Genomic DNA, 22,958 nt, shown 5'->3' on the forward strand with positions numbered 1-22,958 from the left:
ATTAAATAAAAAAGAAGACGAGTTCCGTGTTTTTACAATTGTCGAAGCTGTTTGTACATGCACACGATTAGTTGAAGTTCCGCTTTTTTATGATTGGAATGAAGTTGAATACGTTTTAACATATTGATTTATTCGGATCAGATAGTAGCTAATGCTTTGTTCATGTTTATACTTGATCCAAAAGGACCTTTCCTTTTACTGATAATCAGACCTAGGCAAATCTGAGTTTTACTAACGAATTTAAACGTAATACTTACAAAGATATACATTTTATAAAAAAAAAAGATATTTTTATTATATTTCATCAGCTTCTATCATTTACTTTGTGTCGTATTACTATATCTTAATACTCTAGATACCAATAGAAGAATTTGGCTTTTTCGTATTTGAATACTAGAGTACTTTTTATTTGAAAGTTTAGACAAAATGGGAATCATCATTAGAGCCTCAGAACCTATAATTAAATATAAGAGACTATTAGGGTCGAAATTCCCTTTGAACACTTTGCTTAATCAAATAATGACTTTTAAAAGAAAAAAAAAAGGCCTTTTTCTTTTAGTCTCAATCAAACCAACTTAGAATTGAAGAATAGAGTATTACTTCTTCTTAAATACAAGAGCAAAAACTCGGCTATTAATTATTACTTTTTTATTGGTAACAAGACAATTATTGTTTAAAAACATGTAATTGCGATAATGTTTTCAATATTAGTAATTTGTCTTTATGTCATAAGTTTTGCCTTAAATAATATTTGCTTGCTTTTTTTTAATTTTTTTTTTCTGAATGGACAGTTATTTTTTTTTTCTATACAATTATTTCTACAATTAATATTTGTTAGAGTGTTGCTTTCTAAGTAACTTCTTTTCTTTTTCTCTTTGATCAATCATTTGCTTCCTTCTGTGTAAACCTTCCCTTGCAGCTGTTGACAATACTTTAGCAATTAATTCTACACCTCTAATTGAATCATCATTGGCAGGGATAGGATATGTCACACGGCGAGGATCATAATCTGTATCAGTAATTGCAATAATAGGAATGTTGTTTAGTTGAGCTTCAGCAATAGCAATTTTATGTTCAATAGGGTTTAATAAGATAATTAAATCAGGTTTGTAAGTTTTGGGTGGACGTCCAGGATCTTCTGGATCAACTGGTGCATGACGACCCAATACTTGATATCTATTCGTCAATGTGCCTGAAATCCACTTAGAAGAAACATGAAAGCCATCACAATTACGAGCAGCTTCAATAGTCAAATTTTGGAAACCAGGACGAGTGCCAATAAATAAAATAGTACCTCCACGAAGAGCAACTTCACGTGCAACATTACATGCTCTTCTTAAATAAACCAATGTATGTTCCAAGTTGATAATACTAATACCTTCACGAGTACCAAAAATGAAGGGAAGAGTTGCAGGTTCCCATAAGCTAGTAGAATGGCCGAGATGAAGGCCAGCTGCTAAAAGCCTCGAAATGGATAAGTTATAAGGTGTAATGGGTTCAATTGTTGCTGCAATTGTTTGGCGAATTGGTTTCTTAAGTGGTGTATCGGCAGAAGGAACTAACAGATGAAGAAAAAGAATTTAATTAGATCTTGATTAATTATTTAAAAAAAAAACATTGATGCAATTATATCTCTTTTCTTTTATATCTCGAACACACACACACACACACACACACACACACATGCTTTTATATTAGCCTACTGATGTCAGTTGATCTTTGAAATTTACCAAGTGATTCAAGAGAAACTTGATCATTAGTCGAAGTTGTAAAATGTCTCATCGCATTAACAGTTGAAAGTGGTCTGAAAAGGTCTAAGTCAAGCAAATAAGTTACAATTGTGTAAAAGGTTTTATTAGTTTATTATACTACTTTGATAAACATGAAAACTTCTTGTAAAAGTAACCTTATGTAATGCACGAGAAGTCATTGTTTATAATAATAAAGGCTAAAATAAAAAGATATGAACAAGTGCAATAGAGGGAAAAATCATTATTGCCTAGGGGGTCCCCACCTTTCGTGCTGAGAATGGATTTACTTATTTTACTCAGATAAATATAAAATTGTGTAGCTCACAAATATATTATGATTAAATGGAATTTTTATTATGGACACGTACTATCTTAAATGTATTTTATGACCATTAATACTTCTGCCAAAAAAAAAAAAAAGTGCATAGATGAGAAAAGTATTTTTAAGCATAAAGGAAAAAAATAGAGAAAGAATTTTGAAATAAAAAAAAAAAGTATAGAAAAATACTGACATTAAGCGTCCAAGGAAGAACTTAGATGGAATAGAGAAAAGAATTCTTTCATAAAATAAACAGTCTATTTTATAAAGAACTTTGTAAGGTATCCTGATTAGTCTTGGGTTCTTTTATAGAGATAACGTTTTAAAGGGGAAAATAGAGTGTCTCAACAGTAAATATTACTTGTATATAATGGAATATATACAAACGCTAGATAGAGATAGAATATGACTGAATAAAATTAAGATTTAAATATTAAAAGTATAGAGGTGATTTTCTACTAACTATCATTCTATATGCTAATGGAAATTATGATCACTACATTTAGGGCAATACATAAGTAATCAAAAATAAAGCCGAATATAATGAATAGCTAATAAAAAATATTGGAAACTATCATGAATCAATTAATGATAATAAAATTGTTTTGATGCACGGCTATTAAGACTGTTAGTTATTAGTACGTATTTTTTTTTTATAGAAAAGGCTTTGTAAGATAGTATTAGTACAAAGCAACTCTTAGATATTTGTAGCTAAGGCAACATTTTTTGCGATAATATATTTTCATGAGATTCTAACAGCTATAGTAAAAACTAAGTTTGAAGGGTGATTATTAAACACAAAGTACGAAATCATTTTAATGATGGACTGATGACTAACCAGATTAAAAAGAATTGATATAGTATTTTATTCTGAATAATCAAAGATTTCAATAAATTATGATAGAGTATAATACGTTAAGGTACATGCTTTGGGTGGCAAAAAGATAAAGGAAATAGAAAACAAGAGATAAACCACTGAAAACTTCGTATATACTTACGTGGGGAAGAAAATACCAAGGGAGTATTATGGACAATAAAGAAAGATAATTGTATGTTTTTTGCAAGGCAAATGATATTAATAGAAATATGATGTTGGTAAGCAAGCTATAGTAAAGTGGACGATCATATAGAATTGTTACCTCTCAGAACTATTTTGTATTTTTATAATTAGAGATGTTACTATAATAAATTATTACTTCTGTGGTAAGTGATATGTTGATATAATTTACTTTAGCTATAACAGCGCTAATTCTTTATATGCTACTATTATTATTATTACTATTGATTTCTATATAATATGGACGTCTATAAACAAACCTGTAATTGAATAATATTCCTAATAGATAGCAGAATATATTTATTACATAATATAACAATACATATATTGTTACTAATGTTGAATACTCAGATAATGACTATTTGTGATATTTCTTATAAAATATCAATAAATAGCAATATATAGACAAAAATTATAAAAAAAGGCAGTAAAAGTTAACGAGACCAAATAATAGTTTCGAGATGTTCTTTATTCATGATTTAAAGTTAAAGACTATTTATATAAAATATTGTTTGTTTATTTTAAAACATGGATCTAGGATTAGAAAAGTAATAATCTATTGTTAGATCAGTGAAAGAAGAAAGAGAAAACTCTGTAAGAATTTATCATATTGTTTTTATTTTCTAAAAAGATTAAAATCTGATAACCGAAGTCCTTTTTCAAAAATAATCAACTCCTTTTATAGTTTTTTTAACCAGCATTTTTTATTCATGTTTTAGTCATGTATTAAGAATGTTTAACACAAAAGAAATGATAGTAACCAATCTGTATTTGACATCTAAGGTATAGCCTTGATTCAGCTAAATTAAACACCAGCGTATAATACTATTTGATATAGTTTGTTTCTTAACGCACTATGTCTTGACACAATTAGTTTATTCTTCTTCTTTGGCTAGAATCTACTACAACGTTCTAAAATTAATCTGATAGTACAACAAGTAATAGTTGCTAGTAATCTGATGTTCACGATAATATTATTGATTAAATGTTATACATAGCTATTTTAATTAGATATGCTTTAGTTGTGTAGTATCGTTTGCTTGTATTAAGCTTTAAATATTATATTATTCAAACTTATTAATAGTGATATTAATAACAAATAATAATAAACAAGATTATTAACACAAAAGATACATTCTAAGCTATTTTTTTATTGAATAAGCTTTGTATACATTTTATTTTTCTGCATAATATATTATGAACTAGTTTTAGAAAATATTAAATATAAAATGTAAACCATATGTCTCTGTAATAAACTCTCTTCTCTAATATGAGTGCATGCCAAATAAAGATCGTATCAAGCTTACATGTAAAATAAAATGAGATGTTTATTCAATCAAGTATACAAAATTATCATTTTTATTCAATGGTTATGACTGGGTAATATTCATTGTATAGTTAAAGTGTAAAACATATTTCACGTCTAGATGAATCAAATATGCTCCTTAATATTATTTGTTATTCAGGTGAGTTACTCCAATCTTTAATAAGGCACAAAGTATTTGATCTATATGTGTATATATTTATTTTTAAAAAAAAGACTCCATCTCAAATGTTAGACGTCATATTATGATACTATTATTAAAACTGTATATTGAATGAGTGTTATATTACAAAGTACCATATGCTAGTTTTATTTAAATGATGATTTATTTTCATTTAGTTATCCAGGCAACTTTAATTATAATAATATAAATTCCAATTAGCGCAATAGTTATATATACGTATGCTTTCATTTGCTAAACTTATAATTGCAGTTACAGGTTAGGTCTTGAGTAAATATAATAAATTATAGTCACTTATGAACATAATATATATACCTTGGCACATTCTTATGTTCTTGCTTTTAATTTATTTATTACAACTATCTATCACATTGTAAAGTATGTTTCCTCAGAAGTACCAATATGGCAAAAATAATCATCTAATTTTGATTCCTCCAATACTAAAAGACAAAACTTATTTCTATAAACCGCAAAAAAATTAGAAAACTCATTTTATAATAGTAATGATTAGTATCACTATAGTAGTAAAAGTGCCTTCTAAGACCTTAATAAAAAATATTTCGTAGCCTACAAATAACCAGTGAACTTTAAATAGTCTTACTTAAACTTATATATGCTATAGCTGCTATTCAATGATATTAAACTTTTTTACTATTTGATAGGTTATAATTATTCTGCCTCTAACTTTTTATTTTGAATGAAGAGATTAAAATTATGGTGAAAAAAAAAGTTACCGGAAAGGCCGAAACATCACGTGACTGTGCGGAAAATTTTTACAAAATATAATATATAACACCCATAAAAATTGGAAATCAAAAAAGTCGCTTTGTCCGAGTGGTTAAGGAGTATGACTAGAAATCATATAGGCTCTGCCTGCGCAGGTTCAAATCCTGCAGGCGACGATATTTTTTAACTTTTTTACTGCTTAATTACGTCTTTTGTTTTTGTCGTATGCTGGTTCTGAAGTATTTAAAATAATCATACAACTAAACTATTAATTTGTGAACGAGAGGAAAAAAAAGGTGTCTTTGTTATTTTATCGAAATAAACTATTTAAATTATTTATAAGTGGTATAATCGCAATATTTAGTATAATTACTTAATAGCACAGCAATAATAACATTTATTTACGCTTGTTTTTTGTAAGTAAATATAATATTATAAATACAAGTATAATGTAAAATAAAAAGAGCGATCTACCACTACTTCCTCTCCACCATTTTTAGGAATTGATGAAGAACAAAAGCATAGTTAATATAATTATTAGCATTCACTGTCGTACTACAAACGAAAATGGATGAAAATTAAAGATGAAAGTAATAAATAAAGTATCTTCCTTTCGAATATTCTACGCTATTTATACTCTCGTGTTATTCAAATATTTAAAACATCAAAAAAAGACGGTTGTCTCGCTGTAAAAAGCATGACACAGTATTTCCGCTGAAGTTTTTTAGTTGATGCACGACAAAAAGGGAACAGCAGAAGCAGAAAGTTAAAAAAATGAAAATGCCTCGGTGCTGGATCGAACAACAGACCTTTTGTTTACAAGACAAACGCTCTACCACTGAGCTACAGAGGCATTTTATAAAAGTTTGAAAATTATACTAATTATATTTAAGATCGAGTCACGTGATCTCAAAACATCCGAACCGGACTTATCGGATTATCTCGGTATATATGAGACATATTATATGGGAGGTTTTATAGTATTTACGCATGAAGGGAAAGAGGTACGTCTTACTTTTCTTGTACCTTGCATATATGTTAGCAAATAATTATATGAAACATAGTAAAACTGAGAAACGTTTTTATTTTAACTATTAAAAGTTTTTTTTTTTTTTAGTTTTTTTGTTCTTATGTGCTTAAATGGGGTTTAAAACATTTTTGTTCAATAAAAAAAAATATATTTAATTATATTATTTCTTATTTTACACACGAAGGAGAAAACTTGTAGTAGAGCTTTATTACAATCTACTACAATAATAAATGTATAAGTCTTCAGAATTCAAAAATTTTAATTTTTGAGAAAGTAACTAAGAGTCTAATCTCAAACTTGCTTCTTTTTTAAGCACAAAGGCAGTTATACTTTTTTTTTAAGTTAAAGTATCATTCTTAATATGTATGGTTCGGATCGCTTATCGTAAGTTTTTTTTTTATCTTTCTCAATAATTATCTTATGCATTTCAATTAAGGCAATAAATAAACAAATGTAAATAGAGCCCATTTAATCCTATTATGTATAGAAATTTGGTTTAGTACTATTGGTTTATTATTATTGCTTATTATCGCTGCTGTTGTTATTTCTTTTTGGTATTGTTGCCCATCCGTCACTGTCTATTGTAATTTTAGGCTTCTCGTAATGAGTAGGTACATATTCAGGTATAAGAAGCGGACATGCTTCTAGTAATGTAAATATTTCGTTAATTCGTTCAGTTGTACAAACTGGATCTGGGCTAGGATTTAGATAAAGAATACGAGAAAAGCCTTCCCCTCCATCTAATGTAGGAGGATGATAATTTTTTACAAATCGCCTTAATACGTGAATACCCTCATTACCGCTAACACCTGTTGGATGATTTTCACGTACAAGTATACGGTTACCACATTCCTATTTTTTTTTTTTAAAAAATGTGATCATTAATATGAACTATATTATTTATTTATTTTTTCTTGTTTACCGTTTGATCAGCCGTCAACACAATGCAATCGATAGGCACTTTATAATGTTGTGCAATCTCAATCCAAGTTTTTCTTTGTTCTCGATCAAAATTACATCGATCAATAATAACGTTTTGCTTTTGATTTAAAAACTTTTTTGTATACATCTCGCATGCTTTTCTTGATTTCATATCATCTTGATTCACACGTTGCCATTCCTTAAAATAAATTCAGAAATAAAAAAAATAAAAAAAAAACTAATTTTTTGAAGCGTATTATATTTACCGGTTTACATTGAATTAGCTTGTTTGATATAGTGCTTTTACCAGAACCTGGTAAGCCAACCAAAACAAGCATTCGATTTGACATACTAGAAACGCTAAGAAAAAAAAAAGGGCAAAAAAGAAATCTATCCCCCAAAATCGGATAAAAGTATGACGTATTTTTTATTTATTTTTATTTTTATTTTATTTCATTTTTTTGCATTGATAATTTTGTATGGCAGTGGATAGAGTATAATTCATGTATGTGGCTTATAAAAAAATAGAATAAAATAGACTCTAAAAGGTGGATAGGTGTGGGGAAGAAGATCAATGAGATGTTATCATTTTATAAAGGAAATAGTATTATGCAGATATAAGAATAAGTATGTTATTTTATTGATAATACGATGATTTTTATTTAAAACTCCTAATAAAAGAGAAAAAAACAGTAAAGTGATAAGAGAGAAAGAAAAGAAAGAAAGAGGGGTTTAATCATTATAAATCATTCTTTTTTTTATCCCTTTTTTTTTTCTTCTTTTCTTTTATTTTTTTCTTCATTTATTTATTTTATTTTAATATGGATTTTGGAGATATTGTAGATATGGATTGGCTAAATTCTCATACAATTGACAGTACTTGTTTACCTTCTCCACCACTTTTAAAAGAAGAACAAGACGTGAACATGGATTTAATAAGTAGTAGTCAGTCAACAACAGCTACTGATATGAGTATATTTAATCAAGATGCTGTTGTTATACCAGACACGTCAATAATAAATCCTATTACTACTACTACTACTGCTGCTACTACTACTACTACTATGACTAAAGATATGTTGATTATGCCTTCAACTGAACAAATTAAACAGTTAATAGAATTAGCTAAAAAGCATTTAGCTCTTCGAGAACAATTATCAGTAAAATTACCAACTTCTAAACCTCTATCTGAGCCGGAACAGCTTCCGTTATCTCCTTCTTCACAATCAGCATCTACTATATTGTTTCCTACCTTGAATAATAGTACAATAGCATCAAACATTCCTGACACTGTTTCACCTGAATCTTTAATTAAATCTGAAGAGACAACAGGAGATACGACTATGAATAACAGCATATTACTTGCTAATAATAAATCAAAACGTGGCTCTCTATCAAGTTTTCATAATGAAGAAGGTGCTGTTATGTCTCTAGAAGCCTATGCTGAATTAGATGGTATTGATATAAAGAAATTAACTTCAAAAGAAAGAAGACAGCTCAGAAATAAAATATCTGCGCGCAATTTTAGAGTTAGAAGAAAAGGTAAAAAAAAAAAGGAGAAATACAAAAAAAAAAAAAAAAAAAAAAAAAAGATTTACAAATATATACTAATTTATTATTCTTTATAGAATATATCACAGCACTTGAAGGACAAGTAAAAGACCATAAAAAAGCAAATGAACAATTATTGCACAAATTAAATATTGTAGAAGAAGAAAACAAACAATTAAAGTTACAAATCGATTCATTAAAACGTCAAAATATGCAATTAAGCAACAATATTAGTGAAAATAAAAATCTTAGTAATATCCTTAGTCCTTCTACTGTAAATACTGACACTTATCGTCAAGATTCTTCTATTCTTGTCTCTTAATATTCCCCCTCTTCATTTATATTACCCTACTGTTGTCCCTTTTTTTATATATATATATTTATATATAATTATATGTTTAATAAAACAAAAAAAAAAAAAAATTAAGGTGAGATGATTTTATCGGCAATCAAGGCAGATTATTAAAAGTCTAATTGATAAGTACTATATTATATAACCCATGTACATATTTAGTTTTAGTTTGTTAAAAAATAAAAAATATAATAACTATTTTTAATTCATAGGGCAAGCTTCAGATAAATGTTCTAAACTACCACAATAACGACAATAGCTCTATTTTTTATAAAGTTAATTTTAGACTTTTTTTTTTTTTTTTTTTTTTTTTTTTTTTTTTTTTTTTTAATTCTATTTCCTTCTTTACCTTGCATTCTGCACTAGCATGCCCCATTTCACCACAGTTACCACAACGAATAATCGTATTCTTTTGCCATAATTTTCGATTATGATGATTGTTTCTATTATGATTATTATGGTGATGTGAGCTAGTTGACATTTCTTCCCTATATCCTGCAAATAAATCCTGATTTCCAAATCCTGCAGTTGTCATATTTGTTGAATGAGGTTTGCTAAGCTGTTCTTCTAATTGCTTCACACGTGCCTCTAAAGATAATACATATCTACGTGCTTCTTCCATCTCTGTTTGCTTACGACTTTCAAATAGGGCTAATGTCTGTGCTTCACGCTCCCGAGCTAAAGCCATAATTTCAGCATATCGATTTGTCATCATACTCATTTCTTGTTGCATACTGTAGACAGATTGTATTAATGTACCATTTTCTCGATGCAAATTTTTAACAATTAAAAGTAACATATCAGCACTCATTTCATTAATATTGGCAGGCAAAGGCTCTTGGAGTTGGACTGCAGCAGAAGATAAGAGAGGCATTCCTAAACCTGTAGGAAGAACTGTTGTATTATTAGGAACACTAGATGTAGCTAACCCAGGAGTAGGGATGATAGCAGTGGTATTATTAGTAGATGGGTTAGAGCTAGTAGTAGGTAATTCTTCAACTTTCTTATTAGCCTCATCATTGATAGCATTCAGTCCGGGTGGCATTGCTCGACTAGTAGAAGTAATTGTAGTATTTGTAATACCAGGAGGAGGAGTAGGCATAGGAGTAGGATTGGAGATTCCTGGAGGTATAGAAGAAATAGTGTCATTAGACTTCTTGATATGTTCTTTAGTAGATACTTTCATCATTTGTGCATCGGTAGTAGCAGGTTCATCATTCCAAGGTAAGTTGGAACTATCCCATCCCACAGTAGAGGTGTGTTCAGCAGGATTAGATATCACGCCCCAACCATCATCATTAGAAGAAGAGGACGAAGTAGTGGCGGGTTTACCCCAGTTATCAGAAGTAGGAGTTGTAGATGCTACTTCACCCCGACCATCGTCATTATTAATAGACTGCTTTTTCTTAAGGGTCTTTGTCACATTCCAACCATCATTGATAGGAGACGAACTGGTTGACTTGTTCCATGTGTCAGTGGTAGGAGAAGAAGTAGAAGATTTATTCCAACTATCTGTACCAACATTGGATGGCTTATTCCAGTTATCAGTAGTTGATGATGAGCCCCATCCACCAAGAGACAATCCTCCATCATCATCTGAAACAGGCAAGTTAGATGTAGGTGCATTCCAAGCAGAAGTAGCCGTTTTACTGTGCTTCTTTTTTTCCTTTTTAGCCGTATTCCATCCGTCATTCTCCTTTTCATTATTTCCTACAGACGTCTTCTTGCCATCAGTAGAAGTATTAGGCCAAGCTGCAGATTTAGATGCATCTACTACTACTATAGGGCTTCCCCATCCACCTAAATCATCTCCCTTAGCAGAAGAGTTCTCAGACGTATTTACTGTAGCAGTAGTAGACCAATTGTCGTTAGTAGAAGCAGAAGCAGAAGCAATAGCTGGCTTTTTAGCAGCAACCGTAGACCATCCAGCATGAGTAGTCTTATTCCAATTGTCTATATCCTTTTTATTGACTTTAGTAGGTTCCTTTTCTTCCTTTTTTTGCACGTTGGCCTTTAATGTTTCCCAATCTTGAATTTCATCCTTATTGACCTCATTTTTTTTGGATTCATTAGCCATCACAGAAGTTCGAATTGTTTCCCAATCTTGTATATCGTCATTCTGATTAGAAGGTTCAGATTGTTTTAGCAGTGTCTCTGTTTTAGTTGAAGATACTTCCTTTATCTTATTAGTAGCTACATTAGATTCAGCAGTAGGGGCATCTTTACCAGAATCCTTTTTAATATTGTTGCTTTGTGTCATATTAACGAGTACAGAGACATCCGTCTTGGGAAATTTCTTTGTGGCAGCGGTTTCATCAATAGGCTTTACATGAACGGGTTTAGGAGATACGTTCTTAGGAGGAGGAACGTTTTGTTCTTTTGTAACAGCAACAGATTTAGCAGGTGGAGAAGTTGTGTCTGCTTTCTTCTTTTTCTCGATATTTTTTTTATCAGGTGAAGCAATAGGCAGATCCTTGGAAGCCATAGTTGGGGTTGAATTACTACTGCTTGCACCACTATTTACACCACTTGATGACTTTTTCTTATTCTTCGACTTCTTTTTACTACTAGCAGTAGTAGGTTCATCAACAGAGAGTCCCATAGACTTTAGTAAAGAATTTTGTTTCTTTAAAGCTGCACTGTCCCCTTGAATTCTCATACCCTCTTTAAGGAATAATTTACCAAGTACACCAGCCAATTCACGACGACCCGTTTGCACACCTTCTTCAAAATCATGTAAAAGCGTACAACGCTGCTGTAACAAGTCTTTATGTGCTTCTACAAATCGCTTGACCTCTCGCTCAATTGTAACAGCTTCCATGACTTCAGCTTCTTGCATTAAGGGCTCTAGACAAACTAAAGCAAACTTACAAAAGAGCGTCTCGGGGAAGATGGTCGCAGTTACTTCTCTTAAGAAATACTGACGAAGTTTTTCATATTGACCTTCCACCTTCTTTATTTTCTTTTTAAAATCTTTATTGTTAAGTCTCTCAACACGACCGTGAAGAGTAGAGCGACTCTCCTGGTAATTCTTCAAAAGATTATCTATATCAATAATGTATCTATTTTTTCTGGATTTTAAACTTTCCAAGATACGTGTCTGAGCGGTCTCTACTTCCTTGGTAGATTCCATTCTTTTTAATGAATCAACATTCAAAGCCTTAAGGGATTCACTCACTTTAGTTGCATTTGCATTTGCATTCTTATTTCCTTTTTGATCTTCGTGAGTTGCCATACGTTCACCCATTTCATAGATTGTAGGCACGATCATTTGCCATAAATCGGCCGTTAAAATCTGAATTTCTTTCATATGAGCAGGGACAAAGTCATCCATAAAGCTGTTGATGACTAATTTTAACTGACCCAAACGCTGCTCAAAGAATTCATCCACACTGGCAATAACGTCTGGTGTTGATTTTTTATTTTTATATTTTGGTTCCTCTAAAGCCCATAGATCAAGTAGAGAAACATATTTTTGAGTATCAACAAATGAATTGATCGTGGCTTGACAGTCTTGTCCTAATAATTTTGAACGTCTCTTTTCAAGTTTAGTAAGCTTGTCAAGGAAATTATTGAGTGGCTGCCAAACTTTATCTAAAGCGACTGTAAGATCAGCAAGCGCTTTTTTGACAGCAACTGTTTCATTTTCATTAAAAATGTTACGATCTACATCAAGATCGCTAGGTGATCTAGAAGTAGGTTTAACATGATTACAAGTGGGTGTAGTATGTGACAACAAAATATCACCTGTCAAATTCTTTAACAAATGGAAACAATCAGAGGGTAAGCAAAGTGCCTGACGTTCAATGATGAGTGCATCAAGTAATTGAGAGGGATCTTTAGGATCATCTGTCAAGGGAATGGCATCAGGATAAGGGTTAAATTCAATAGGTTCAAATAAAGTAGGCAATCCAGAATAGCCACTAGGTAAAGTAATCCATAATTGACAGGCTTGTATAAGTTGATTAATTAAACTTTCTTCTTCTGGTTTAGCAGGTACTGTTGACCAAGATTTCAATAGATCTTCAAACTTTTTAGCCATAATAACTGAGCGTTCCTTTTTAAAAATATTGACTTGTTCGTCTTCGTCCTCTTCCTCATCATCATTGGCATTATTATTAATAAAGTTGATTTGGTATTTACCAGTTGATATACTGACAGGTGCTGAATGACTATCTGGGATTTCTTCTTGTGTCTTTGCACTCCAGACAAAATGTTTTTTGTAAATGTATTGGGCCCATTCACGGCAATAAAGACTGCGCGTTTCGGGATCGCAAGCTCTGAATCGAGATAATTCTTTTGAAACTTGGTTTTGCTCTATTCTCAAAACCCCAATTGGTGTTTCCATTATTCCCCCTTTTTTTTTATTTTTTTTTTTATTTTATTTTTTTTATGAAGCAAAGAAAAAAAAAAAAAAAGTACACTGTAATATGTATTAAAAAAAAAAAAAAAACGAATTGTCAAAAAATTTTCAGGTGAAATTCTGCCAACAAAAATTTCCTATTTTAGAAGTATTCTCTTCAATTTTTTTTCTGTTGATATTCCTTTTTTTTTTCATAATAATGTATTCAAAAAGAAGATCGGATTATTTAGATCTTAACTATCCTGTAGAAGAAGAAGAAGAAGAGGATGAGTGGGAAAAAGAAGTTCTTACGAGGTATTTATCATTTAGTAATTTTACAAAAGACCTAAAATTATGAACCACGTATTTTTTTTTAGTAGTGCCGACTATCATTCAAATGCCATTCAGAATAAACGTCCAATACAGCCTAATCAATATCCTATTCACATTGATATATTATCAAATCAACATCAAGTCTTGATGTACAAATTTTGTTTAAATGTTGACTACATTCTGTATTTATTAATCTTGAATTATATAGTGAAACACATCAGCAATTGGTAGAACAGTTAGCAGAATTACAACTTGATCTAGAAAAAGTCAAAAAAGAAGAGGTTTCTCTTAAAGAAAAACTAACATGTATGCAACAAGAGGTACATAAACAAAAAAAAGTGTATATGCATATATATACATTTATTTTTATTATAAACGATTAAGTTTATATTAGTATATAAAAGCAATAGAAGAGACAGTTTCTTCTATAGACAGGTCATCTTTTATTGAACCACAGAACAATAGGTATACACTTGCAGTAAGCGATGATACAAAGTATATTGAAAGTGATCGCTTATTGTCAATGGAACTCAATCGAGTCGTTACTCAATGGCAAGAAATATTGAAAAGTGATCCCATTGAGGACAGAGATGGTAGAAAGACGTTAGCATACGACTTCAAAAGAAATGAATTTGATATTATGGATTTAATTGCTCAAATTAAGGGATTTGAGGCACGTATACAATTTCTAAATCGTGATAGAGCTAAATTAAACGGGTTACCACAAATATTGCCTATTCTTAAATCAGAGACAGAAAATTACACCTCAGATATGAAAGCAGCTACTTTACAGTTAGAGAAATTAGAAAAGGATACCATTCGCCCAAGTCTAGATGCATTGGCAGAATTGAAAATTATATGGCCTTTACAGGAGGACCACTATAGAAAAGAATTAAATATTTTGGAAAAGTTGTTAGATGATATGGATAAGGTCTATAAAACTTCAGTAAAACAAAGGGCTTGTCAGCAACTTGTGTCTTATATATATGATTTGAATCAACAAGGTGATATCGACAGACATAAAACAATGGAGTTCTTAGTTAATAAATTAGAGCTTGATATAGCACGAATAAATGAAGAAAAAGAGGATATAAAGACACTTACTATGGAGGACAAAGATAAAATGTATTTAGAAATGATAGGTCTATTTCTTGATGATTTCTTTAGACAACATGATTTAGAAAATGATGCAAAGGAGCTTTCTTTGATTGAAAAGATTGTAAAGCTTAAAAGCTATGAAACAGAACTTAAACAAAGATGGAACGAAGATTTTGAATCTTGTATGGATGCTGCTAAAGAGCTGTAAGTTATTTAAATCTTTAATGTGAGTTCTTTCATATTAATTGTGTGTATCTTTTTTTTTTCCCTCTTTAGACATAAACTACAGGAAAGATTATTTAGTTCATTATATTCTCATTCTTCAGACAATCATTTCATTATGACTCCAAGATCATATACCACTTTGCAAGAACAGCTTGAATATAAAACTCAAGAATTAACTGCTGAATTATCAAATTTAGAAAATGTGAGTGATAATTAAAAAAAAAAAAAAAAAAGAAAAAAAAGGCACTTATAAGCTAATGCATTATTTAGGATATAAATAATGAGGAAGAGAATCATGTATGGGAACAAGAAAAGAAGCTTTTTTCTGTATTCTTCACTGATCCAGTAAAATTTGAACAGCTTCATTCAAACCGTGTAAATAAATAACATAATTTAATTAGTTTATAAATGATTATTGTTTTGTTTATTTTATTTATTTATATGATATATTTGCTAAAATACAAAGCTAAAAATTTTTTTTTTTTTATAATGAATAACATGTATACTATTTATTGTTGTTGAGCATAAAGAGCAGCATTACGACCAGCGGTTCTACCGAATACAACACATTCCAAAAGAGAGTTACCAGCTAAACGATTATGACCGTGAACACCACCAGTGACTTCACCGGCACCATACAAACCAGGAATGACAGAAACATTATCTTCAGCTAAAATAGCAGCATCCGTATTCATGTTAAGACCACCCATAGTATAGTGAACAACAGGTGTGGTCAAGGCAACCCAGTATGTAGTAGGACCTGAAATAGGACCAGGGAAGAATGTCTTTTGAGTCTTATCAGGCTTATCAGAACCAACATGTTGATCATATTCTTTAAATTCTTGTTCTAATTCCTTAACATCAACATCCAACACTTTAGCCAAATTCTCAATACCTTCAGCTTGAGTGAAGAAACCCTTTGAGGCATAGAAACCTAAGGTACTCTTACCGAATCCTTCGACAGCATCATCTGTCAAGACCATATAAGCAGCAGCATAATCCTTAGGTAAAACTTTACTCATTAAACTATCAGGATGATTATGGTTGGTTCCAGTTTGACGATATACAGCAGCCGTAACACGATCACGTAAGGTCAATTCGTCAATAAATCGCTTACCATTACCATTTAAAAGGATACCACCATAAGCTCGAAGTGCTTCAGGAGCTAAGAACTTGGTAGGCGCAGTAGGATTATTAGGGTCAACAAAACCTGTAGGATGAACTTGGACTTGATCCTAAATAAATTATGTATTAATAATCAAAATTTCTTATCAGATTTTTTTTTTATATGTATATGTATAAAACCCTTACCATATCTCTGATACCAGCTCCGACCGCCAATCCAAGACGAACACCTTCACCGGCAGCCCAAGGGCCGTTGGTAGTAGCAGTGTTAACTAATTGAGGTGCAAATTCGCTCAAAAGTGTATGTTTACCATTGGGTAAATACTTTCCAGTTTGACCAGCAAAACCACCACTTGTCAAAACGACAGCGTTAGCTCTAATTTCTTCCTTACTTTCTTGTTCTGTTTCAGGGTCCTTCTTTAAAATTTGAACGCCTACAACAGATTTGACATTCTTCTGGTTAGGTTCAGTAAGTAAGTTTAAAACTTGTGCATTTGTAATAACTTCAACATCAGGATAAGAGGTAAAACGTTTCTTGAGAGTATCAACTAACTTCCAACCGACAGGGACAGGACGGCCATTTTGAGCAGGACAACGATGCGTACGACCGACTGAGTGACCACCACAACGAGAGACAACAGATAAATCTAAAGTTGGATTACCAGCTTCAAATTCACTTTCCTTGATTAGCCAGTCAAGAGCAGAACGACTTTCATCAACTAACTTGATAACAAGATCTTCGCGACAGATACCAGCACCAGACTTGAGAGTGTCTTCAATAAAAGCTTCACGACTATCATTATTTAATGGTTCAATAGCATTAATGCCAGAAGTAGCTTTCATAGAATTACCACTAATAATACATGAGTTAGAATTCAACCAAAAAAAAGTAAAAGAAAGAAGGCTGCATAAACTTACCCAATGTTTTTTTCTTTTTCAATCAAAATAACCTTTGTATTACCTTGATTATGAGCTTCGACAGCAGCTGTAAGACCAGCTAAACCACCACCAACAATAACAACAGTATTTTGTTTTTCAGTCATAGTTTTGATAGAAGAAGATGAAAAAAACCTGTTATAGAGATAATAAATTACGAATATTAATAGTAAACGTGTTAAAATTTTCATAAAAAAAGTAAAAAGAAAAAAAAAAAAAAAGGAATTAAAAGATTTAAATTTATTTTCAGTTAGAGCGTTGTTGGTAGTAGTAAGTGACTTTGACACATTAAATTGGAATGGCATGATTTATATTTACCTATTTAAGAATATTTGTGATATTTCATTCCTATTACTAGTAGTAGCTCCTAATTGGATTTGTCTCGGTACTATGAATTTATTAGCTAAAGACGGTCTTGATGATATAATTGAAGATATTGACCGTTTCGTTATAGTTTGAAAAAAAATAGCCATTTGTATTAATAATCTTTACCAAGTTAATAAATATGGAAGAAATTAAAACCAAAAAAAAAAAAAAAAAGAAATAGAAATAGAATTGTAGGAACAGGTTTTACATCTTTAAAACATATATATAAAAAAGTCACGACGACGATAAATAATAATGTTTTACACTATATCTATTTATTATATCATCTTCCTTCTCAGTAACAGTAGAAGAAGCTTATTCTTTCCACATAATATTCTTATCCAAGCCATTTATCCATTGACTTCTTAATAGTGTTAAAAGACGATCTTTTTCGAGCCATCTTGCTCTTAACCAATCATTTAATTCATTTTCATCTTCTGGCAAGTCCTCAATAGCAAATCGTCTGCAATGAACATGGAATTCATATTCTGGCCATAAAGAATGAATATGAGCCCTTATCATACTAGGTGCCTGATTAAATCTTTTAGGATGTCTTCTATTTCTATAAGCAATTGTAAAATCATACACATATTTGATATGAGAATCTTTTCCTCTAAACTCATTAACACAACTAACAAATCCTTTTGTTCGTGGTAAAAGTAAATTGTCCATAACAGGATACGATTTTTGTCTAGCAAAGTTCTGAGAATCATACAATTTCCTTAAAGTGACTCGAGATCCTTCAACATAATTAATAATCCAAGCTGGTGTTTGAAGTCGTCTTATTGTTTTGAATGTAGCATCAATTTTCTTTTGATCTTGTGTCCAATTACGACGAACAAATACAAATCCTGCAAGCTAAAACTTCTTTAGAATATAACTGAAAGTATATTAATTCCAATACAATACTTTACCCACATACCCCATCCAAAGAAAGGTAACTAATAAAATTGAATGCAGCTTGTTAAACAAAAGTGAATGTTTACAGCTTTTTTTTTTTTTTTTTTTTTTTTTTTTTTTTTTTTTTTTAAATCAAAACTTACATATTTAAGTGAATCCTTTACGAAATACTACACATGAAAGAAAATAAGTTTATTTGAATTTATTTGTTTTCTATATTGAAAACTTACTTTACAATTTTCCAGCATATTTCTTCTAATTGCAACAGAGTGAATCAAGTAAATGTCAGTCCATGATTGGTGATTACTTATGACAAGTGCGTTTTCTTTATATGGAAGTTTATCACCAGAAAATGTAATATGAGCTTTTTTACGTCGCTTTTTTTTTTATGAAATTTTAAGATGATAAAATCTATATAAATCTACTTTGAGTTACCTCAAATATGTATTGCATCACTTTCCATGTTGTTCCAACTAATTTTGAATTGATTCTAACAAGAAGTTTTTCTGAAAACGGTCTTAAGAGAAATGAACTGATTTGGATGACATGAAGTGTTCCTGCCAAACTTTAGGGAAAAATAAATAAACAGAATATACTATAAATGAAGTTTATTTTACCCAAATAATGATACACCATAGAATACGATGTTAATAGCATCAGATACTTTTCTAACAGCATTACTCATTGCATAGAAAAAAAAAGAAAAAAAAAAAAACCGAACTTTTTGACAAGGGGATTCCATTTTTCCTTTTAAATTATTACTGCTGAGTTTTAAATAGAGACCAAATTAAGGGAAAACATAAAGAATAGGTAAAAGAAAGAAGGTGAAGATTATACTAACTGATCAATGAATTGATAGCCAACACAGTGAAGGTCGTTCTAGTTTATGAAGAGAAGAAAGAAGTTTATCATGCACTGAATAATTTATATCTTGAAGGATAGTACATACAGTAAACTAGCAGTAGATATGCTGCCAAATACAATTTTCTGCACTGATTTGAGATAGTATTCAATATTTTAGTATATATTGTAAAATAGATGATCGCTTACCAAACAGCATAAAAAGATACGCGAAAGAGTTGTATCAATCTCAATTAGTTAAAATAGAATAGGCTATATAAAGTTAGTTCTTCTGAACACAGCTCGCCTTTCATTGCTATGCTTTAATCATTCTATTTTTAGCAGTATTCATGTCACAGTTCTATATATTACTGTCAGATTCATATTTGAGGATTGTACATATTTTCCTTGATTAATACATGAGTAGAACATTTCTTTGTTTGAATATAACTAGTTCTGCTACATATACTTCACAAGAAATGATTGTTAGTTATTCTTTAGCCTTTAAGAGGGTTTCTTTTCTTTTTTTTTTGTACATGTGATAAATAAAGTACAAACTATAGCAAAGAATGCACGAATTTCGGTCAAAAACTTTGTTCCTTTTTCCTTTTAGTTTTACACTTGAATTTTCTAATTGAAAGTATTTTCCCACCCCAGAATGAGCGACATAAACATTCACTTTATCAGACCAACTCATGATTGATATATTAAAAAGTAGAATATAATTATGAACTAGGAAAAAAAAAGAAAGAAAGAAAGAAAGAAAGAATACAACAGAGTCAATAGAAAGAAAAGCTGAGAACCAAAGCTCATCAATTCCCTCACGATTCTATTTTATTTGTATATAAATGGAAGTGTTACCATTTTTACTAATTTAGAGCAAAATCAATCAATAACAAATAGAGGTTTACAATTAGTAGTGATGAGTAACCTATTCTGACTTTAATTAATACGACAGTCTCCGTATACTACACTTACATAATTATTTAACATGTGTATATAAGATAAAAGATAAATTAAAAAAAAAAAAAGTCCACACTGTTAGTAAAGTATGTAACAAAATGTATCCTCTTTTCAAAATTGACAAGAATTTAAAGAACTCCTAAAAATGAAAAGAAAAAGAAGATAGCTATCACACTTCTGCTTGTTAAAGATATCGCATTTTTTAGTTATACATCGATTTTCAAAAGGATACAAAATAGGACTCAAGAAAAAAAAAGGGTAGTATTAAAATGCTGAAAAGGATATGTGTACATTGTCGATTATATAATTCATTAGCGAGGAAAGGCTCACTTTACGACCTTGAAATAGTTGACACATTAAAAAAAAAAGCTTTCTTCTAGCAAAACTAAGTCTGGCCCGGGAATTATTACTTTACGAATACACTATCATCCAAAGTGACTGATTATAAAGCATTAGGCAGATATACAGCACATCGAAGCTGATAATACATATCAACAAACTTTACAATACTTATGTATAAGAAGGGAGTCTACATGAAGAGGGGTTAAGATTAGTTATAAAATAAATTCAAATGCTAGATATATTCTCAATAAAAACAGTACAATAATTACGTATCATTGAATGTCTAACATTGATTATTCAAATTGGAACAATGGAAATAAGAGAATACACTATTTCTCCCTAATTCTTTATTATTTTCTTTATTTATTCAGTCATATAGTAATTACAAAAAAAAAAAAAAAGATCTATAAGAGCCTTTACGAATCACATTTTTAATTTCAGGCATTATTCCAAATAGCAATTTAAAACAAAGCCTTAAATGAACCAATTATGTCTTTGATGCCACGTAAAAATTCGTATTTACTTTTAAAAATACAAATTTTCAATTCAAAGTTCCTTTTTTTTTTCTTTTTTTTTTTGTTAAAGAAATAATATGTGTAAACGTACAACCTGTAGTAACTGTAATAAAGCAACATGGATCGGTAAGTGTAGATAGTAAACTTAGTAGTGTAGCATTCTGTATTTATATATTATATTAGGCTGTGGTAGACATGTTGAAGAAGTTTTAGATGATGTTCCTAAAGATGAAAGATGCCAATGCCCTGGAATTTTCGCTCGAATCAAAGCTGCTCTTGGGTTTTAATTTTTTTTTTTTTCAAAAAAAAAAAAAATAAATAAATAAAATAATACTTATAGATTTGTATTCATATATAATAAATAATTAATAAGCTATAACATTTCGTTTAAGCTTGACCCATGTTAAGAAGCAAGTTAGATTTGTTACTATTCTTATTATTAGGTAAATAAGTAACTCGCTCATTTCTTGATAATGTTGCTGCAATTTCCTTGGATGCTTCAATTTTTCTAAAGGCAATAAAACCATCACCTGCATTTGCAAGTGCTGAAGAAATCATTTCAGCAGCTTGAGAGTCTCCTTCAGCTCGAATAATGGAAGCTTGTTTTTCTTGTTCTGCTCGTTCAACAATATATTTCGCACGCTCGGCTTCTTGTTGCGCAATTTGTTTTTGCTCGACAGCATTAGTAAATTCTTTACCAAATGTCATATGTGTCTATTACATACATACACCATATTGAATGAATTCAATACCAGTAGTCTATATGTGTGGTGTACTTGTATATTTAAATATATATATATGTATATAACTAACTTACAATTGAAACATCTTCTAAAGCTATATTAAAATCTCTAGCACGTTTATAGAGTTCCTCTCGAATCTTTGCAGAAACCACTTCACGCTGCGTAATTAATTCAGAGGCATCAAACTGTGCAACAATCGCTTTTAAGACTTCATTCCCTATTGAGGGTAATACTCTTTCATCATAATCCTCTCCCAAGTTTTGATAAATGGTGGACACATTTTTAATATCTGGGCGATGAAGAACTCGTAACGTTAAACTAACCATTTGCATGTCTTTTGAACCTGTTGTCGTCGAGATATTTCGAGGCTTGGTTCGAACATCAAATAGAACAGCACGTTGAAGCCATGGTACTAAAAAATGTGTACCTTCACCTACTGATGAAGATTTTACACCTTGGATACGATCAAAAATGACGGCACGATATCCACCTTGTACTATTAACGAGTTGTTAATACATTATGATACAATTTTATAGCTACTAAATTAGCTTATTATTTTTTTTTTTTTCAATAAAATAAAACAAAATAAAATAAAATAAAAGATAAAAAAAAAGTTTACCATCATACATAGCAGATTGAATGCCTCCAATAGCAATACCAGCTGGAATAGCAAGTTTAGCAATATTACCGAGAATGGCAGCCATTTTAGCTAATACCGATTTATAAAGTAAAATGTGAGTAAAAAAAAATAAAATAGAATAAAATAAAAAATGTGGAGAAGCGTTTATTGCCTTCATGTCAAGGGTGTGACTTCTTCTCGAGAATACCAATACATCCAATCATTTTTATATGTTTAGGTTCTGTATGTATAAATAAACTAAAATTATTCTTTGATGAATCAAAAAGAATCTTGTCATGGTCTCTCTCTCTCTCTCTCTCTCTGACACCATATACGAAGTCCTTTCCCTAATAAGAGGAAAGCTGTATTTGATATAGTGATGAAAAAGAAAAAAGACG

At 30.5% G+C, this 22,958-nt stretch overlaps 9 protein-coding genes and 2 non-coding genes across 11 annotated transcripts; 4 read left to right on the forward strand and 7 right to left on the reverse strand.

Moving 5' to 3' along the window:
• Positions 1–618: 618 nt before the first annotated feature.
• Positions 619–1,969, reverse strand: BX663DRAFT_498934 (ribosomal protein S2, flavodoxin-like domain-containing protein). The gene is made up of 2 exons (XM_051526112.1): positions 1,731–1,969; positions 619–1,558 (listed from the first exon to the last, which is right to left on the reverse strand). Exons 1-2 carry the CDS (start codon positions 1,780–1,782, stop codon positions 825–827), a joined length of 786 nt encoding a protein of 261 aa, XP_051386114.1. The 5' UTR covers positions 1,783–1,969; the 3' UTR covers positions 619–824.
• Positions 1,970–5,452: 3,483 nt separating this feature from the next.
• BX663DRAFT_t30 lies at positions 5,453–5,534 on the forward strand. Its single transcript has one exon. It is a non-coding gene; the product is annotated as a tRNA-Ser (tRNA).
• Positions 5,535–6,139: 605 nt separating this feature from the next.
• On the reverse strand, positions 6,140–6,211 carry BX663DRAFT_t36. The gene has a single exon. It is a non-coding gene; the product is annotated as a tRNA-Thr (tRNA).
• A 480-nt stretch (positions 6,212–6,691) lies between these two features.
• BX663DRAFT_498940 (AAA domain-containing protein) lies at positions 6,692–7,756 on the reverse strand. Its single transcript, XM_051526113.1, has 2 exons — positions 7,311–7,756; positions 6,692–7,240 (listed from the first exon to the last, which is right to left on the reverse strand). Exons 1-2 carry the CDS (start codon positions 7,479–7,481, stop codon positions 6,905–6,907), a joined length of 507 nt encoding a protein of 168 aa, XP_051386115.1. The 5' UTR covers positions 7,482–7,756; the 3' UTR covers positions 6,692–6,904.
• A 342-nt stretch (positions 7,757–8,098) lies between these two features.
• Positions 8,099–9,263, forward strand: BX663DRAFT_540753 (uncharacterized protein). Its single transcript, XM_051530760.1, has 2 exons — positions 8,099–8,851; positions 8,938–9,263. The coding sequence occupies exons 1-2, from the start codon at positions 8,131–8,133 to the stop codon at positions 9,180–9,182; spliced, it is 966 nt and encodes a 321-aa protein (XP_051386116.1). The 5' UTR covers positions 8,099–8,130; the 3' UTR covers positions 9,183–9,263.
• A 150-nt stretch (positions 9,264–9,413) lies between these two features.
• BX663DRAFT_549237 (uncharacterized protein) lies at positions 9,414–13,560 on the reverse strand (the record flags this gene model as incomplete). Its single annotated transcript, XM_051531132.1, has 2 exons — positions 9,414–9,473; positions 9,562–13,560. The coding sequence occupies 2 exons, from the start codon at positions 13,558–13,560 to the stop codon at positions 9,414–9,416; spliced, it is 4,059 nt and encodes a 1,352-aa protein (XP_051386117.1).
• Positions 13,561–13,847: 287 nt separating this feature from the next.
• On the forward strand, positions 13,848–15,626 carry BX663DRAFT_498944 (uncharacterized protein). Its single transcript, XM_051526114.1, has 5 exons — positions 13,848–13,869; positions 13,932–14,207; positions 14,282–15,189; positions 15,262–15,412; positions 15,481–15,626. The coding sequence occupies exons 2-5, from the start codon at positions 14,196–14,198 to the stop codon at positions 15,595–15,597; spliced, it is 1,188 nt and encodes a 395-aa protein (XP_051386118.1). The 5' UTR covers positions 13,848–13,869; positions 13,932–14,195; the 3' UTR covers positions 15,598–15,626.
• BX663DRAFT_498948 (FAD binding domain-containing protein) lies at positions 15,627–17,776 on the reverse strand. The gene is made up of 4 exons (XM_051526115.1): positions 17,526–17,776; positions 17,254–17,469; positions 16,522–17,188; positions 15,627–16,445 (listed from the first exon to the last, which is right to left on the reverse strand). Exons 1-4 carry the CDS (start codon positions 17,558–17,560, stop codon positions 15,720–15,722), a joined length of 1,644 nt encoding a protein of 547 aa, XP_051386119.1. The 5' UTR covers positions 17,561–17,776; the 3' UTR covers positions 15,627–15,719.
• Positions 17,777–17,835: 59 nt separating this feature from the next.
• Positions 17,836–19,261, reverse strand: BX663DRAFT_498951 (uncharacterized protein). Its single transcript, XM_051526116.1, has 5 exons — positions 19,155–19,261; positions 18,768–19,102; positions 18,681–18,707; positions 18,552–18,578; positions 17,836–18,495 (listed from the first exon to the last, which is right to left on the reverse strand). Exons 2-5 carry the CDS (start codon positions 18,783–18,785, stop codon positions 17,953–17,955), a joined length of 615 nt encoding a protein of 204 aa, XP_051386120.1. The 5' UTR covers positions 18,786–19,102; positions 19,155–19,261; the 3' UTR covers positions 17,836–17,952.
• Positions 19,262–21,171: 1,910 nt separating this feature from the next.
• Positions 21,172–21,484, forward strand: BX663DRAFT_549241 (uncharacterized protein; the record flags this gene model as incomplete). The annotated part of the gene is made up of 3 exons (XM_051531133.1): positions 21,172–21,197; positions 21,268–21,323; positions 21,381–21,484. The coding sequence occupies 3 exons, from the start codon at positions 21,172–21,174 to the stop codon at positions 21,482–21,484; spliced, it is 186 nt and encodes a 61-aa protein (XP_051386121.1).
• Position 21,485: 1 nt separating this feature from the next.
• On the reverse strand, positions 21,486–22,680 carry BX663DRAFT_498956 (prohibitin-1). Its single transcript, XM_051526117.1, has 3 exons — positions 22,561–22,680; positions 22,015–22,436; positions 21,486–21,911 (listed from the first exon to the last, which is right to left on the reverse strand). The coding sequence occupies exons 1-3, from the start codon at positions 22,643–22,645 to the stop codon at positions 21,585–21,587; spliced, it is 834 nt and encodes a 277-aa protein (XP_051386122.1). The 5' UTR covers positions 22,646–22,680; the 3' UTR covers positions 21,486–21,584.
• Between the last annotated feature and the right edge of the window lie 278 nt (positions 22,681–22,958).

Source organism: Cokeromyces recurvatus (assembly GCF_025118155.1).
Source record: "Cokeromyces recurvatus strain NRRL 2243 chromosome Unknown BX663scaffold_4, whole genome shotgun sequence".
Lineage (NCBI taxonomy): Eukaryota > Fungi > Mucoromycota > Mucoromycetes > Mucorales > Mucoraceae > Cokeromyces > Cokeromyces recurvatus.

Coding starts and splice junctions, on each gene's coding strand:
- BX663DRAFT_498951 (XM_051526116.1), bottom strand. Junction 18,579..18,680: donor TAAAGGATTCACTTAAATAT/GTAAGTTTTGAT, acceptor CAATTTTATTAG/TTACCTTTCTTTGGATGGGG. Junction 18,496..18,551: donor TCTTTGGATGGGGTATGTGG/GTAAAGTATTGT, acceptor AAGAAGTTTTAG/CTTGCAGGATTTGTATTTGT.
- BX663DRAFT_498944 (XM_051526114.1), top strand. Junction 15,190..15,261: donor ATGGATGCTGCTAAAGAGCT/GTAAGTTATTTA, acceptor TTCCCTCTTTAG/ACATAAACTACAGGAAAGAT. Junction 15,413..15,480: donor AATTATCAAATTTAGAAAAT/GTGAGTGATAAT, acceptor TGCATTATTTAG/GATATAAATAATGAGGAAGA.
- BX663DRAFT_540753 (XM_051530760.1), top strand. CDS start 8,131: ATGGATTTTGGAGATATTGTAGATATGGATTGGCTAAATTCTCATACA. Junction 8,852..8,937: donor TTTTAGAGTTAGAAGAAAAG/GTAAAAAAAAAA, acceptor TATTCTTTATAG/AATATATCACAGCACTTGAA.
- BX663DRAFT_498948 (XM_051526115.1), bottom strand. CDS start 17,560: ATGTGTCAAAGTCACTTACTACTACCAACAACGCT. Junction 17,189..17,253: donor GAAAAAGAAAAAAACATTGG/GTAAGTTTATGC, acceptor ATGTATTATTAG/TGGTAATTCTATGAAAGCTA. Junction 16,446..16,521: donor GAGCTGGTATCAGAGATATG/GTAAGGGTTTTA, acceptor TAATTTATTTAG/GATCAAGTCCAAGTTCATCC.
- BX663DRAFT_498940 (XM_051526113.1), bottom strand. CDS start 7,481: ATGAAATCAAGAAAAGCATGCGAGATGTATACAAAAAAGTTTTTAAAT. Junction 7,241..7,310: donor TGTTGACGGCTGATCAAACG/GTAAACAAGAAA, acceptor AAAAAAAAATAG/GAATGTGGTAACCGTATACT.
- BX663DRAFT_498934 (XM_051526112.1), bottom strand. CDS start 1,782: ATGAGACATTTTACAACTTCGACTAATGATCAAGTTTCTCTTGAATCA. Junction 1,559..1,730: donor AGTTTCTCTTGAATCACTTG/GTAAATTTCAAA, acceptor TTCATCTGTTAG/TTCCTTCTGCCGATACACCA.
- BX663DRAFT_498956 (XM_051526117.1), bottom strand. CDS start 22,645: ATGGCTGCCATTCTCGGTAATATTGCTAAACTTGCTATTCCAGCTGGT. Junction 22,437..22,560: donor TCAATCTGCTATGTATGATG/GTAAACTTTTTT, acceptor ACTCGTTAATAG/TACAAGGTGGATATCGTGCC. Junction 21,912..22,014: donor CTTTAGAAGATGTTTCAATT/GTAAGTTAGTTA, acceptor TGTATGTAATAG/ACACATATGACATTTGGTAA.